This window comes from Squalius cephalus, assembly GCF_949319135.1.
Source record: "Squalius cephalus genome assembly, chromosome: 12".
Taxonomy (NCBI): Eukaryota; Metazoa; Chordata; class Actinopteri; order Cypriniformes; family Leuciscidae; genus Squalius; species Squalius cephalus.
Window position 1 is genome coordinate 34,581,807 of NC_137133.1, and position 14,908 is coordinate 34,596,714.

At 37.0% G+C, this 14,908-nt stretch overlaps 1 protein-coding gene across 2 annotated transcripts in view; it reads right to left on the minus strand.

Annotated features, from left to right (window-relative positions):
• cfap61 (cilia and flagella associated protein 61) overlaps window positions 1-14,880 on the minus strand; it is a 31,103-nt gene extending 16,223 nt beyond the window's left edge. The window contains exons 1-15 of one of the 2 annotated variants that reach the window (XM_079887981.1): window positions 14,766-14,838; window positions 14,384-14,533; window positions 11,924-12,074; window positions 11,758-11,834; window positions 11,407-11,474; window positions 11,189-11,306; window positions 10,316-10,448; window positions 9,324-9,533; window positions 8,916-9,016; window positions 8,127-8,166; window positions 7,240-7,379; window positions 6,554-6,680; window positions 6,392-6,469; window positions 6,109-6,315; window positions 5,369-5,497 (exon numbers count right to left, since the gene is read on the minus strand). In XM_079887981.1, coding sequence (XP_079744107.1) covers window positions 5,369-5,497; window positions 6,109-6,315; window positions 6,392-6,469; window positions 6,554-6,680; window positions 7,240-7,379; window positions 8,127-8,166; window positions 8,916-9,016; window positions 9,324-9,533; window positions 10,316-10,448; window positions 11,189-11,306; window positions 11,407-11,474; window positions 11,758-11,834; window positions 11,924-12,074; window positions 14,384-14,526 — 1,722 coding nt within the window. In that variant the 5' untranslated portion in view covers window positions 14,527-14,533; window positions 14,766-14,838. The other variant, XM_079887980.1, reaches the window with a different exon arrangement.
• Between the last annotated feature and the right edge of the window lie 28 nt (window positions 14,881-14,908).

A 14,908-nucleotide genomic window follows, 5' to 3' on the forward strand; every position in this document is an offset into this window, starting at 1 on the left:
GTCCATTTGGAAGGGTTTCCCTGCATGACAATAGTTTAATCAGCGCGAGAGTGACAGTATGTTTCACTGAGCACTTATTGAGCTAGAAAGATACCAGCAAACAGGAAAAAGCATTGCATTAGCGAACACTATAACTCGTCTAAAATATTGAAATGTGCCGAGTTCCATTGAAAGAATGGAAACCCACTCTATAAAAAACAGTGCAGACCACTTCAATAGGCTCTGCACCTAATATGAAGCATTGAAATGGTCAATTCTTCGAGCAGATTTACAGAGAGGGACATGTTTGGCCGTCTCTGAATCAATTGAAAGCGAACAGCTGCCGTGTTCTCCTAATCATTCTCTCTCTGCTTCTCTAATTGGCCCTTGAGCATGAATAATTTGAGGGATTTGTTCTGTGGTACACCTTATCTGATTTAACATGAAAGAATAGAGACGCGGTGGACTCTGGGAAGGGAGAGGCCCAAATTGTCATTGTAATTTAAGGAAACGTAGCTGATTACATGGCCATCAATGATTGGCTCTTCAAAGTCATTCATTAATTGCTGTAATCAATGGCTGGGACTCAAGGAGGTTTAAATTCTGGACATGTTGGGCCACTTGAAGGCAGAAATCAGAAAACGCACAACAGGAATCATGTGCACGAAAATCACACAGGCGTCATTTTCTGAAGTTTTGAATGTCATAAAGAATTTTACAAAGAAATTTTTTATTTATTAAAAAGTATTGTTACTGACCATGTCCATCCTTAATGACCACAGTGCACCATCTACTGATAACTGTGTGATGCGATCATGACAATATGGAGCAAAATCTCTGAGGAATGTTTACAGCACCTTGTTGAATCAATGACATGAAGAATTAAGGCGGTTCTGAAGGCAAAAGCGGGTACTAGCAAGGTGTACCTAATAAAGTGGCCGGTGAGTGTGTGTGTGTGTGTGTGTATATATATACCGTACTCTACCTTTAAAAATTTGGAGTTGTTCAGATTTTGTAATGTTTTTGAAAGAAGTCTCTTCTGCTCACCAAGGCATGCATTTATTTGATCAAATGTTTTTATTGTGAAATATTATTACAATTTAAAAGAACTGTTTTCTGTGTAATTGTATCTGTAGTGTAATTTATTCCTGTGATCAAAGCTGAATTTTCAGCATCATTACTCCAGTCTTCAGTGTCACATGATCCTTCAGAAATCATTCTAATATGATGATTTGATGCTTAATTCTTTTTTTTAATTTATTTTGTGGAAACGTGATACATTTTTGAATAGAAAGTTCAAAAGAACAACATTTATTTGAAATCTTTGCTCATAATGTAAAAATCTTTACTGTTACTTTTGATTAATTAAATGTATTCTTGCTGAATTAAAGTATTAATTTCTTTTTTTAAGATCTCTCACTAACCTAAACTTTTGAATACATATATTGATTTTGCTATCTATTTTTGTTCTGTCTATTTTGGTCTTTTCTTTTTTATAATTTAAAAAAAAAAAGAGATTAAAGACTAACATTTGAAAATCACCCACCGATATCGATAGAATGCTCAGCATTCAAAATTTAAATGATGATATTTGATGATTCATCATATTCAAACAAGTAAAATATGTCATTGTAATAGTTTACAAACTGAATTGTGATGTGTCTTTCTCTCTTGTACATCTTTAACCCATATACAGCTGCTGTGAAGATGGCACAGAAGACGTGTGGTAATCAATACAGACTGTGAAAGTGTTTGAAAACGGCCCGTATTTTTGTGATTCTGTTCATTTCTTCAAAACTACAAAACTGTTCTTAGATGGTGTTCATCTGCTCCTGATAATGATATGACAGTAACAGGATGTCAAACCGGAGCTGACCCTGTCCTCTCTGCTCAGGTAAGGCCAGCACAGGTGCGTCCGTATCAAACACTGGTGGACGTGCGGGACTTCTATATGCAGACATAATGCCCTTCGTAACACAACACTCTATTGACGAAGACCGAACAGGTGCTTTAACTCTGATTAATTCATCTGAACCAGACGGAGGATTAACGCAGTCATTGCGCTCTTATCTGCAGGGCTGCCTGGACACTGGCGTTGCTGCGCTACCAAATGGAGCTTTCTAAAGTGGACTGAAGGGTGACAGCTTGTGTTTCTTGCTAATGCACTACACACACACACACACACACACACACAAAAACTGCATATGACACAGCAGCTCAGTTCCAAAATCTTGTCGTTATTAAATGTAAATCATTGTCGCATTTGTAATGTTTTTGAAAGAAGTCTCTTATGCTCAATAAGGCTGCATATATTTGATCAAAAATACAGTCAAATGGTAATAACAATTTAAAATAACTGTTTTGTATTTGAATATATTTTAAAAAGTAATTTATTTGCGATGGCAAAGCTGATATTTCAGGAGCCCGAACTATTTTTAAATAATAAATTGCTTTTATAATAAGCATTTCATTAATGTTGTCTACCATCTTGGATAGACTTCATAGCAGTGCATGCAGCGATTGGCTTTGTGAAGAATAAATAAGATGCAACTTTAGCATCTGACTGACTACAAGAAAATACCTTTTGCTCAGTTAATAATTGTTGTGTGACCTCCCAATAAGTAATAAGTGGGTTGTTCATCTTTTACCTGTGAAAGCTATCCCTCCCTCTATCTCATGCTGAGATATATGCATGTGTATATGTGTGATCTGTGTCAGCAGAGAAAAAGTCTTTCTCCTTGTGTTACATAAATAAACGTAACGCATGAAACGCATGTCCTCTTGTCCGCCCTGTGATTTGAGTGCCGTCAGATGAAAAGCGTTCCATAAACAAGTTGTGAACGTACCTATGATTCCTTAAAATGGTGTCTATTTAGGGTTTGCAACCCACCTATACAAGCTTTTTTAGACTTGTGTTTGTGTTTCGCCAGCTGGATAGACAGCACCTCAAATGCTCTATTCATGCTCTACTGAGGTGTTTTATTGAAGAAAACTGTGAATTAATGTGGGCTGAATGTGCTTTTATAACGCCTCATGATTAATTTAGCTCATTTAGATTGTATTGATGAAGAAACATTGTGTGAAGTGAAATCCCCCCTCTGGCTAGGGGTGTGTGGAATCTCACTCAGGAGTACACACACACACACACAAGCACGTCTACAGCAGATGTTGCTTGTTCTGATGATGGCTGGATAAGAAAGCTGCTGCTTTACCTGTTAGAAACCAGCGTAAACATTCACCGCCATCTGCCACCATCCATCCATCTGTTTCTTTACAACTAGATGTTCAATAACCTCAGGCAACAACGGCCCTGTGGTCTGCTTCATATGCGGCTAACGATTCTGATACAGAAAACGCATAATGAGTGGAATAATGCAGACAGCTACAACATTAATTATTGATAAACGTAAGTGTGAGAAACAAAGATGTCATGCTGTCCCTTGACAGTTTAGGGATGGAGAGTTACAAGTGTGTCAAATTACAAGTGTGATCATGGCACATTCATTTACGGCACAGCACCCTCTTGTGGCACATCATTTCCTACTCAATGTGCATTGTTATTATTATTTGAAATATTGAGGGTTAGGGATTTAAACAAACCCCTAGCCCTAAGTAGTACAGTTCAGCATGTAACTAGTCCAAAACTGGGGGCAGTTGCATAAACACAGCCACTATGTTAAGACTGTGTCTTAAAGAGGGCCTATTATGCTTTTTTCCATGTCTATCTTTCTTGTCTAATGTTGCTGTTTGAGAATGAAAAAGTTCTGCAAAGTTCCAAAGCACAAAGTCCCTCCAGCGGGAGTTATTCTCTATATCAGTGTGACTGTTTCTGAACTCCTGAAACGCCTCCATTGTAGTCTTCAGCTTTAAATAATTCATATGCAGAATAAAGGGGCGGGGCCTGGTTGAGTTAGTTGGTAGTGTATTGAAACTCACGGTTATAGTGAGAGGCGGGACATTTCCCAAATGCACTTGAAGCGCTTGACCAATCACAACACATTGGTCCAGCCGACCAATCAGAGCACAGTGTGCTTTTCTGAAGGAGGGGCTTCATAGAGTCAGGAACTAAACAGTAGTGATGGGATTTATGGCTCTTTGAGGGGATCCGGATCTTGGCGATCCGTTCCTTTCAAAGAGCCGTTCGAAAGAACGGCTCTTTTGGCTCTTTTTAAATATTTAGTCAGTTTTAAGAAGCCAGCTTGGGGGGATCTCAGTTTATCCTGGAAATAATCACTGGGAGGAATGATGAGGTGAGATTTGTAGTCAAATAATTAAAACTCAGATATCACACACCAATATCTGAGTTTGAATTATTCTGAAATATTGATTATTACCTCATTTGTCATGTGTGGACTATATTCCATAGGGTTGCACAACATCCCTCTGCTTAGACAGTGACATCAATATTTTGGATTTACCTTTAGTACAAAGTGTGTGTATGTGTAAAGCTACGTTGACTTATGTTATTCATACAATACCTACTCACAAATAAACATCAAAAACAAAGCCGGCTGCAATGAATTTCAGTGCAAAACAGCTTTAACTACGAACACTTCCACACAAGAACATTGTTATCACACAAGAACATTTTGATAGAAAACAAAAAATATTTAAAGTTTTAAATATATACTGTAGATAAAATTAGAATAAATAAAATGGAAATGTCTACATACAGTCCATGCATGCACAACTATCATCATGCTGTTACACCTGTAGCACCCCTGCGCTGGGTGCGCCCCTCCCCCTATAACTGTTCTGTCTCGCGGAGGAGCTAATTTGTGTGCATCTGTGTGAAACACGCATAGGAAAAAAAGAACGACAGAAAGAACGGCTCCCCTCTAGCCGCGACTCGGCTCCCATCGTTCATGTTTATGAGCCGTTCAAAAGAATCGGTTCGTTCGCGAACGTCACAACTCTACTAAACAGAGCGTTACTGACAGACTGGGAAGAGAGGAGCTGCAACAATGGAGAATATGGGACAAATAATGTGTTTTTTGAACATTCAAGCATGAAAACCTAGTAGACCCCAAAAACAAAATCAAGACTTTGTAAAGGGGCATAATAGGACCTTTTTAAGAACTAGTCTGACCAGTCAGTCTTACTTTTCGGATACAAATTAGACCAATCTTAGACCAATCTATGTTTTATGTAACTGACTTAAAAAAGTTACGACCAGTCTTACAGACAAAAATGTGATGACTAACATGTCTATTCAATCTGCCACTGTTTGTGCTACATATATAGATACAAATTCAACAGCCAAGCATTATGGTGGTGAGTTGCATGGAACTAGATGCTACCATTGTTTACATTGTTTCAGTATTTAATTGTCAAATTGTTTTAAATGCACAATTATGTTCATATTTCAAGAATCTGGTTTCGGTCTGACCTGTTGTTTGGTGATCTGCTGGGACGGCGCGTTGATACCCAGCTCTTCCAGCGGGTAGATTATCTGTCGTCTCGGGCTCACCGGCACCATGTAATTCAGCACTGTTGTCAGAGAGTGATAACTGACATTCTGAGAGCAAAGAAGGACAAATTAAGAAATGTTTGAGCAGATAACGTGGAATGAAAAGGTTCTAAAGCAAGGGTCCCAAAAGTTGTTTGTCAGACGAATCCCTTAGACATTAAATATTTACTTGAAGTACGCCCTGAGATTTTAAGTTATTATTTTAGTAATAAAATAAGGCATTTGTGGTTCTCTGATTTTGGTTAATGGTCACATGACATGCAAGTAAACAGATAAACAATAAGTGTTTTATTTTATTTTATTTTAAAATAGCACTGTTTTTATATAAGGTTTATTATTATTATTAGACATAAATGTATTATTGCTGCAAATTACAATTGTCCTGAGAAAAAAAATTAATATTTGATAATTATAATAACAATTTTATCTGACTCTACAAGTTACAACAATAATATACTATAACATTCAAACCCTCAAACTTTTATTTTGGGGCGGAATACTGGTGATGCTGGAAATTATTAAGTCAAATTTTTTATACAATTTTATTATTTAGTAGCTTTTCATCAACACACAAACTCCCATTTGGGAAACCTCTGCTCTAGAGGACACACGTGAGATTACTGTGGTATTTTTTTACAGGAGAAAAATCTTTTGCCCACCTTATGGCTGTAATGGGGTGGATGGAGGAGGTAATAGAGGCAGGACTTGTGTGCCAAGCGCAGCACCTCCTTTAAGATATATGTAGCGTGATGCTGGAAAACAGGGTTGAGGAGAAAGTGACACAGTTGACCGTGTTCCTCTCGCTGCTGATGGCTAAAGTACATGAACCTCTCGATGTCAAAGTTGGCTCGGATGAACTCGATGTCCTGGGAGAACAAAACATGTGGCAAACGATTGATGGTAAGTAACAGCAAACATCATGACACGTCATTAAATATTTACCTCTTCATCTCTGATGATTATCAAACCAATAACTCGCCCCTCGACCTGCGCCACAAATTCCCAGAGAGCAGTTCCATCCTGAGAATGAGAGACAATGCTCAGACATCACAAACACGGCTCGTCGACGGACTGAGACAGTCTAGTGTGTGGTTGGTGGCAGACCTGGTCTTTTCGGGCCTGCAGGAACAGATCCAGATCTTCACTGATGGACTCCCGTTGGCTGAGACTCTCAGTCAAACTCTGGATTGTTGGGATATCTGATGACACTGCCACACGCACCTCCAACGTCCTGATGGACAGAAAAACATTAGTCTGACACAGGAATCCAAACAGCATGCCAGTCAGTATTTTGTAGAATACTTATTTTGGTAGCAATTTACAATAAGGTTCCATTTACATTAGTTAACATGAACTAACAATGAAAAAGTCTTCTAAAGCATTCATTCAGTAGTTAATGTTAATTTCAACATTTACTAATACATTAATAAAATCAAAAGTTGTATCTGTAAATATGATCTAATGGACCCGTGTTAACATGAACTAACAATAAACAATTGTATTTTTATTAACTAACATTAAAAGATCTTTATAAGTAATGAATTAATTTCTTAATGAATGTAGAAATGTTGCCCCGTGATTAAAAAACGACTGGCAAATATGTTAGAACACACAGAATAATTGATTTATCTTCAGTAGATGATCTTTTGAATCTGGTTTTCAAGGCCACAGTATTGTTCTTTTAGTACATTATGGTTTCAACCATGCTTCATTTTACAATTCATCTCCAAGAAAAGGAACAATGGATGCTTCCTTTGGAGATTGCTTTAGATGATTGAGAGTGTGTGTACCTGAGCAGAGCCCAGCGGTGACACAGGTAGAGTTCCTGCGGGAAGATGCTGGTTTCACGAGGGGCGACTCTGATGAAGGACTGCAGCAGTGGGAAATCTGGAGTCAGTTTAGGCACTGAGATTACACAGAAGTCCCGATCCTGTGGAAAACATGAACACCATTACAATTAATATCATGTTTATTAGATTTATTATGTTACATGTCAGATGTAAAAAATATTGTGCAATCTTAATACAATTTAAAAGAACTGTTTTCTATTATAATATGTTCAAATGTAATTTATTCCTGTGATCAAAGCTGAATTTTCAGCATCATTACTCCAGTCTTCAGTGTCACATGATTATAATATGATTATAATATGCTGAATTATAATAACATATCTTTTTATTTTCAATGTTGAAAACAGTTGTGGTGCTTAATATTTTTGTGGAAACACAATTTTTTTCAGCATTCTTTCATAAATGAATGAAATAGAAATTTCTTTTGAAATAGAAGTATTTTGTAACTTTATAAATGTCACATTTGTCCAATAAAATGCATTCTTGCTGAATAAAATAATTGTTTCTTGCAAAAAATCTTACTGACCCCAAACTTTTTAAAAATCATGTTGCCTTAAACCGGTATGACTTTTTCTTTCACAGTACTTAAAAGGAGATATTTTAAAGAATGTCACTCAGCTATTTTCCAGATATGACAAAAACTTAATAATCTATGAATATTCATAATAATCTATGAACTACCTTTGGTACTTTTTGTAGGGAAAAAAAAAGTCATAGAGCAGCTGGAGCAACATAAGGGGGAGTAAATGATGCCAATTTAAATTTTTGGGTGAATTGATACTAGTGTATTTGGGTGATTCCTTTAATAAGCTGATTTATGTACTTACCGGAAACAGTTTAAACAGGTACGGCAAGAAATCGGCTGATCTTTGAGGAAAGAAGACGACAACAGAAATGATCATTTATGAGCATCATCTGTCCTGTAAGAGCAATGAGAAAGGCTGCCATGTTGGGCACTAGAAAGCGAGTGTGGCCTAGTTGGTCCCGCTGTCACTTTAAGCATTCTACTCATTAATTACATGTTCATGCTCTGTGTGTGGGACAGGCCTCCATATTCCACAACAGCTGGCCAATAAGGTGGCACACAGACCAGCTCAGCAGGAGCCAAATAACACTCAGACTGATTTTTACAACAGCTCTTCACTGAAAGCCACTGGAGCTCGGCCAGACAGTTTTCATTTAGCCAAATTTCATTTAACCAGTACAAATTCTACTGACTTTTGGTAGCTAACATACTTTAGAGGAGCTATATTTTTTTACACTTTTATAGCTTCCCATTAATTCCCATTAAAGTCATGGTTTCTTGCACCAAAAGCAGTCATAATAGAGTTTTTTTCATGAAACCTGTCCACCCTCTCTATGACACCTTGAATTAAGCTGGCTTGGTTGCTAGAATGTTCTGGCAGGCTTTACAATGTTTTGGGTGGTTTTACACTGTAAAAAATTATATCTAAAAGTTGTAAATGAAACAAAGATTATTAGAGTAGGTTTTTAGCCTTCCTACTTCAAATTTTCAAGTTTAATTCAATGTGTTACTCACCATTTCTTTGTCATTATTTGTAGAATTTACTAGCACCCCCCCCCAGCCCCGCCCCCTCTGTACTAGACGTCCTTACCTCATTTCAAACTTCTTTTCCATGGTGAAGAGCTGGATGCAGAATGCATTAGGAGGCCCGTCTGGATTAGAGTCTTTAATGCTTGACTCAACATACTCTAGCTAGTTAGAAAAATCAATAGAGAGACAAAAATAGGCATTTTACATGAGATACTTGACATGAACCACATTTTAATAATGGTTCCTAAATATAGTAACCATTATTAAAATGCAAAAGAAGTGAGAAATGTCTCAAAGATGATGTTTAGCTCTGTCCTGAGATATGCCAGTAGGCTCGTCTTTACTCTCTTTTTCTGCTGTCAGTTCAACCTGTGAATTTCATTTGGATTAGTAAAGGAGCTGGAAATCCTACATAAATGATCCCTAATGAGCACCATTAAACATGCTGAACGTGTCTTTTGAAACTCACTTGCACAGGTTCTTTGGCTTCAGAAGAGTCCTGGGCGTCAGTGACATGGTTTTCCTCCTCCAGTGGTTGCGGTTCTTCTGGTGGTTCCTCATGATGTGCTGAATTTGTCTTTCTCAGTCCTTCAAATGCTCCAAGTTCAAAGCACTGATTGAGAAGCTTCAAATCCATTTGACCACTTACAGTGACAAAGCCTACGACAGCTCCTTCACTCTGTGTAAGAACACACACACAGTTTAATTTGATTAATATTGCATTTTTTTGCATTACAGTAAAAATGACAGTTTTTTAATCATATGATAATCATTTTTTGGTGTAAAATAATGATACTAAATAGGCTTAATTTTTTTAAAGAAACATATAATTCCTTTCTATTTCTTTTTTATTTTTGGGGTGAAATATGACTTGGACATGTTCCTGACAGATTTCATGAAATTCGCCCATATATAATTTAAAACTCTCATAAAAGACCTAGAAAAACAACACCTCTGTAATAATTTATGAATTTTCTCTGGAAAAAATGTTTTTTGTAATCCTCCTGGGCAATGTAGTACAGTTGTCCTGCTGAATAGACGGGACATTCAGACAAAAGGCAAAACCGCTACAGATGTCTGGACACAATATGTTCAGTGTGAGTATGTCTTGGCAGGGCATGAGCTCTCATCTGCCATATGTTGCATGAACACATGTCAGCATGCGCCGCAGGGGAGAGAGTGGGGCGATCTGTCGTCCTGTCATTCCTGAGAAAACACGAACTAACACAATTTCTGCCCCACTTTTTTTTCAATATATAGAAGCAAGAGGCATGCAAAATTCGCTAGTTGCTCTCCATTTTGTTGTCTAAGGAAAAAAAAAATGTTTTTTTCATGTGCACATAGGAAAATGACCTTCTTCTTAAACCAAATGATCTGAGCTTTATTATCCACATTCATTGTTTATCTCTAAAGATGCTATAAGCTCCCAATTGTAAAAAAACAACAACAACCGTGACTAACTTCACAGACGACTGTATGGTTCTCCTCATCTTCAGCCTCGATGAGCTCAGACAGGAAGTACGGCCCGTGGGACTCCACCAGTGGCGTGATCTGCTCCGCAAATATGTGCATGATGTCATCGAGATCCTCTACTCTGGGGAATTTGAAGTTATTGCATCGGGAATTTAATTCATCGCTGTGCTGCAAATGTCCTGTATAAACTCTATATTGATAAAAAATGTGTGCAGCAGGACAGAAACAGTCTAGACGTGGATTATGATCGGCTTTACACCAGATGAAATGCACAAATGTCTGAGTGAATTTCACAGAAACATGGCTATGTCATATTTCACCCCAAATACAAGTGAAGAAAAATAGAGAAAATGCACAGAGAAAATGAATATTTTAGGACATCACGATTTCTTTCAATTGTGACATTATATTTTATGTCAATGAAGCACATTTCCCCTATTATTGTACGGTTTATGGAGGTTTTACTTTGTAGTTCTTTGTTATTTTCATTGCTCTTATTGATGATTCTCATTAGTTTTGCACTGATACAAGAATATTGAAATATTTATCACTAATACAGAAAACATTAACAATTTTAAATTTAAATCAGCATAACAGTACCATGATACTAAAATGCTTTACAATTAAAAAAGATTACATATATATAAATTGTAATTCAATATTTTAACATTTACTATATTAATAAAAAATCTAATAAAATACACAAAATATATATAAATAAAATATTTAATTAAAATGTATTTAATGTGCTTAATTCTTATGAACAAAATGTCACAATGCAGTGAAATATGACCCAGCCATGTTCTTCTCTATTTCCATGACATTCACCAGTCCAGGAGTGAGTGAGAAGTGTTTGTAAACCTGGCTCTGCGGATGTGAAGTCGAGGGCAGTGACTGTGTCGATGACAGACGTAGGCCGAATACTGAACGTCCTCCTTAACAGGAGTCAGGGGTTCAAAGATCTTCTCCAGTGCTGCCCCTGATATGAAAAGCATGACAGAAACATGCCTTAACACGTTGAACAATGTTACTGTCAATGCCAGCATACAAAACACATCCAAAGTGATATAAATTCTTACCAAGTGAGCCTCTGTAGGGAGTCAGAAGGCAGATGTATTCCAGCTCCACAATGGCATTGAAAACTGTTCTAGAAGTTATATTGTAAGGAAATAAAAATCTTTGATCATGAAATTTGATATAACATGATTGAGTGGATACAGGAAGGCATTGCTATACAGTCAATACAATTTGTGCTGCCTAAGGTCATATTCACTCTAACCTAATAACAATAGAAAAATCTGTCTTGTTTTATTAAGTTAAATATAAACCAATGAGCAGACTGTGTGTATTCATGTAAAAGGGCCGAACTGTAATTCTTCTAGGTGAACTTCACAAGGCCTGTTCACCTTTATAAAAGAGTTTGCTTTTACCTCACTATCTCTTTAGCGCCCCCTATGGAGAAATCAGGCTGAGCCACAAAAAGACGCAGGAAAAGAGTGTTCATGGGCTGGAACAAAGAGAAACAAGGTTATCAGGGGGTGTTCAAAAATATATGTTAAATATTAATGGACACCTTGGCATATTTGCTTTGCTTACAGTGAATTTCTGGCCATCTACATGATTCTGAAGTAAATTCTCCCAGCATGCCTGATCCACTAGCTCTTCAATGGGGTGATCTGAGAAAGATGCATGGGCGAGCACTTCACTCTTAGTGGTGCTCAGGGTCACGGCTAAATTTGCTTTCTCACTGCAATGAGAAATTAAAACAAAAATATTCTTTATAATGCTCCAATTTACACTTTAAATATGGCACAGAAGTGCTTCTGAACTGGCAATCCGGTGTCTTTACACAGACTGTGGCATAAATGCATTTACACAGCAGTTTTAATAGTGTACTTTTGTACTACAAAAGCTGAGGTGTGTCATTTAGTCTGGCTTTTATGCAGCATTATGTCTTTACACAGAATTGTGAGCTGGCACAGAGCAGCCTTAAATCAGCAGTGTAAAGAAGCCTAAAGAAACAAGTCTGAGCAATAACCTACTTCTGATTTTGACTGAGAATGTTTATAACATTTCCTGATTTTATATAATCTATGGGTAAATCTCACAATATCCAGCTCAGAAAAGATCATATTCCACACCAAAATCATATAGCGCATTTTAAATATAGATTGTTTCAAAGTAGCTTTACAGTAATAAACAGGAAAATAACGAACAATGATGCAAGCTTAATCAAATATAAGATAATATATATACAGATAAGAATATATATATATATATACAGTGGTGGTCAAAATTGATGGCACCCCTGATAAATATGATAAAAAATGGCTGTAAAAAATAAATCTGCATTGTTTATCCTTTTGATCTTTCATTCAAAAAATTCACAAAAATCTAACCTTTCATTGAAGTAAAAGAATTGAAAGTGGGGGGTAAATCACATTATAAAATAAATGTTTTTCTCCAAAACACGCTGGCCATAATTGTTGGCACCCTGTTATTAAATACTTTTTGCAACCTCCTTTTGCCAAGATAACAGCTCTGAGTCTTCTCCTATAATGCCTGATGAGTTTGGAGAACACCTGACCAGAGATCAGAGACCATTCCTCCATACAGAATCTCTCCAGATCCTTCAGATTCCCAGATTCATGTTGGCGCTTCTTCTCTTCAGTTCACTCCACTCATCAGGTCAGGGGACTGGGACGGTCATGGCAGAAGCTTCATTTTGTGCTCAGTTACCCATTTTTGTGTTGATTTTGATGTTTGTTTTGGACCGTTGTCCTGATGGAAGATCCAACTACGGCCCATTATAAGATTTCTAGCAGAGGCTGTCAGGTTTTGATTTTTTATCTGTTGGTATTTGCTAGAATCCATAATACCATGTATCTGAACAAGAAGTCCAGGACCTCCAGCAAATAAATAGGCCCACAACATATAAGATCCAGCAGAGTATTTAACCGTAGGCATGGGGTACTCTTCATCCCTGTTTGCACCAAACACATCTGCTGGGTTTGCTGCCAAAAAGCCCTTTTTTTTGTTTCATCTGACCACAGAATCCGGTCCCTTTTGAAGATCCAGTCGTGTCTGACCACTGAATATGCTGGAGTTTATTTTTGGAGGAGCGAGGAGGATTTTTCTTGAAACCCTCCCAAAACAACATGTGGGGATGTAGGGGTTGTTTGATAATTTTTTTTTAGGTTTTCTGACCCCCAAGACTCAACTAATCCCTGCAATTCTCCATCTGTGATCCTTGGAGAGTCTTTGGCCACTCAAACTTTCCTCCTCACCGTCCATTAAGACAATATAGACACACGTCCTCTTCCTGGCAGATTCGTAACATCTTTAGTTGATTATAACTTCTTAATTATTGCCCTGATGGTCAAAATGGGGATTTTCAATTCTTTAGATATTTTCTTACAGCCACTTTCTATTTTGTGAAGCTCAACAATGTTTTGCTGCACATCAGAACTACAGTATATTCTTTGGTTTTACTCATTGTGATGGATGATTAAGGGGATTTGGCCTTTGTGTTTCCTCATATTTAAACTCCTGTGAAACAAGAAGTCATAGCTGGACAATTTCATGGTCCTAGTCACCCTGGTGTGCTAAAGAAGGTAAATATTAATGGGAAAATACTTCCGAGATATTTTTCTCATAAAAAATTCTAGGGGTGCCAACAATTATGGCCAGCGTTTTGAGAGAAAAACATTTATTTCATAATGTGATTTACCCCCCAATTTCAATTCTTTTACCTCAATGAAAGGTTAGATTTTTGCGAATTTTTTGAAGGAAAGATCAAAAGGATAAACAATGCAGAATTTTTTTTTTTTCATATTTATCAGGGGTGCCATCAATTTTGACCACCACTGTATATATATAGGTGCTGTCAGATCGATTAATCACGATTAATCACATCTAAAATATGTTTGTGTTAAATATAATATAGGTGTGTGACATATATATACGATACACACACATGTATGTATGAAAATGGTTTCATTTTGATTTTGTTTTTTTTAACAAACTAATTTTAACTGACTGCCTCTTAACACTTACAGAAGATGGATGACATTGAGTCTCCCAAACACAGCAACAGCTGCAGGCCTGATCAGATGATCGATCTCTTCAGCATCAGACCATTCTGTCCTCATCACAGTCACACTTTCAGCTTCACCAGTGGATGAAGTTATGGTGCTCATTTCAAATCTAATACAATAAACAAATATGATTACATAGAGACACAAACTATGTTGTAGCTGTAAAATAATAATTATTTAATTTTATTTTCATATCTACACGACCAGTCAAACGTTTAGACACACACTGAATTGGATCAATTACGTATGTTTAGTTTGAGCTTCGTCACTTTAAATATGAAAAACAATGTTCATTCACTTACACTGTAAAAACGTATAATATAAAGACAATATAGACAGACCTTTCGTTTGAGGATACTAAAAACCAGTGTTTTAAAAGCAGTAAATTGCACGTAATATTTAATCTACAGTTCGCTAACCGTTAGCAAGCGTCTGTAACCATGGTGACGGGACTCTATGACGTAGCTGAAGTCAAAGGTTACAG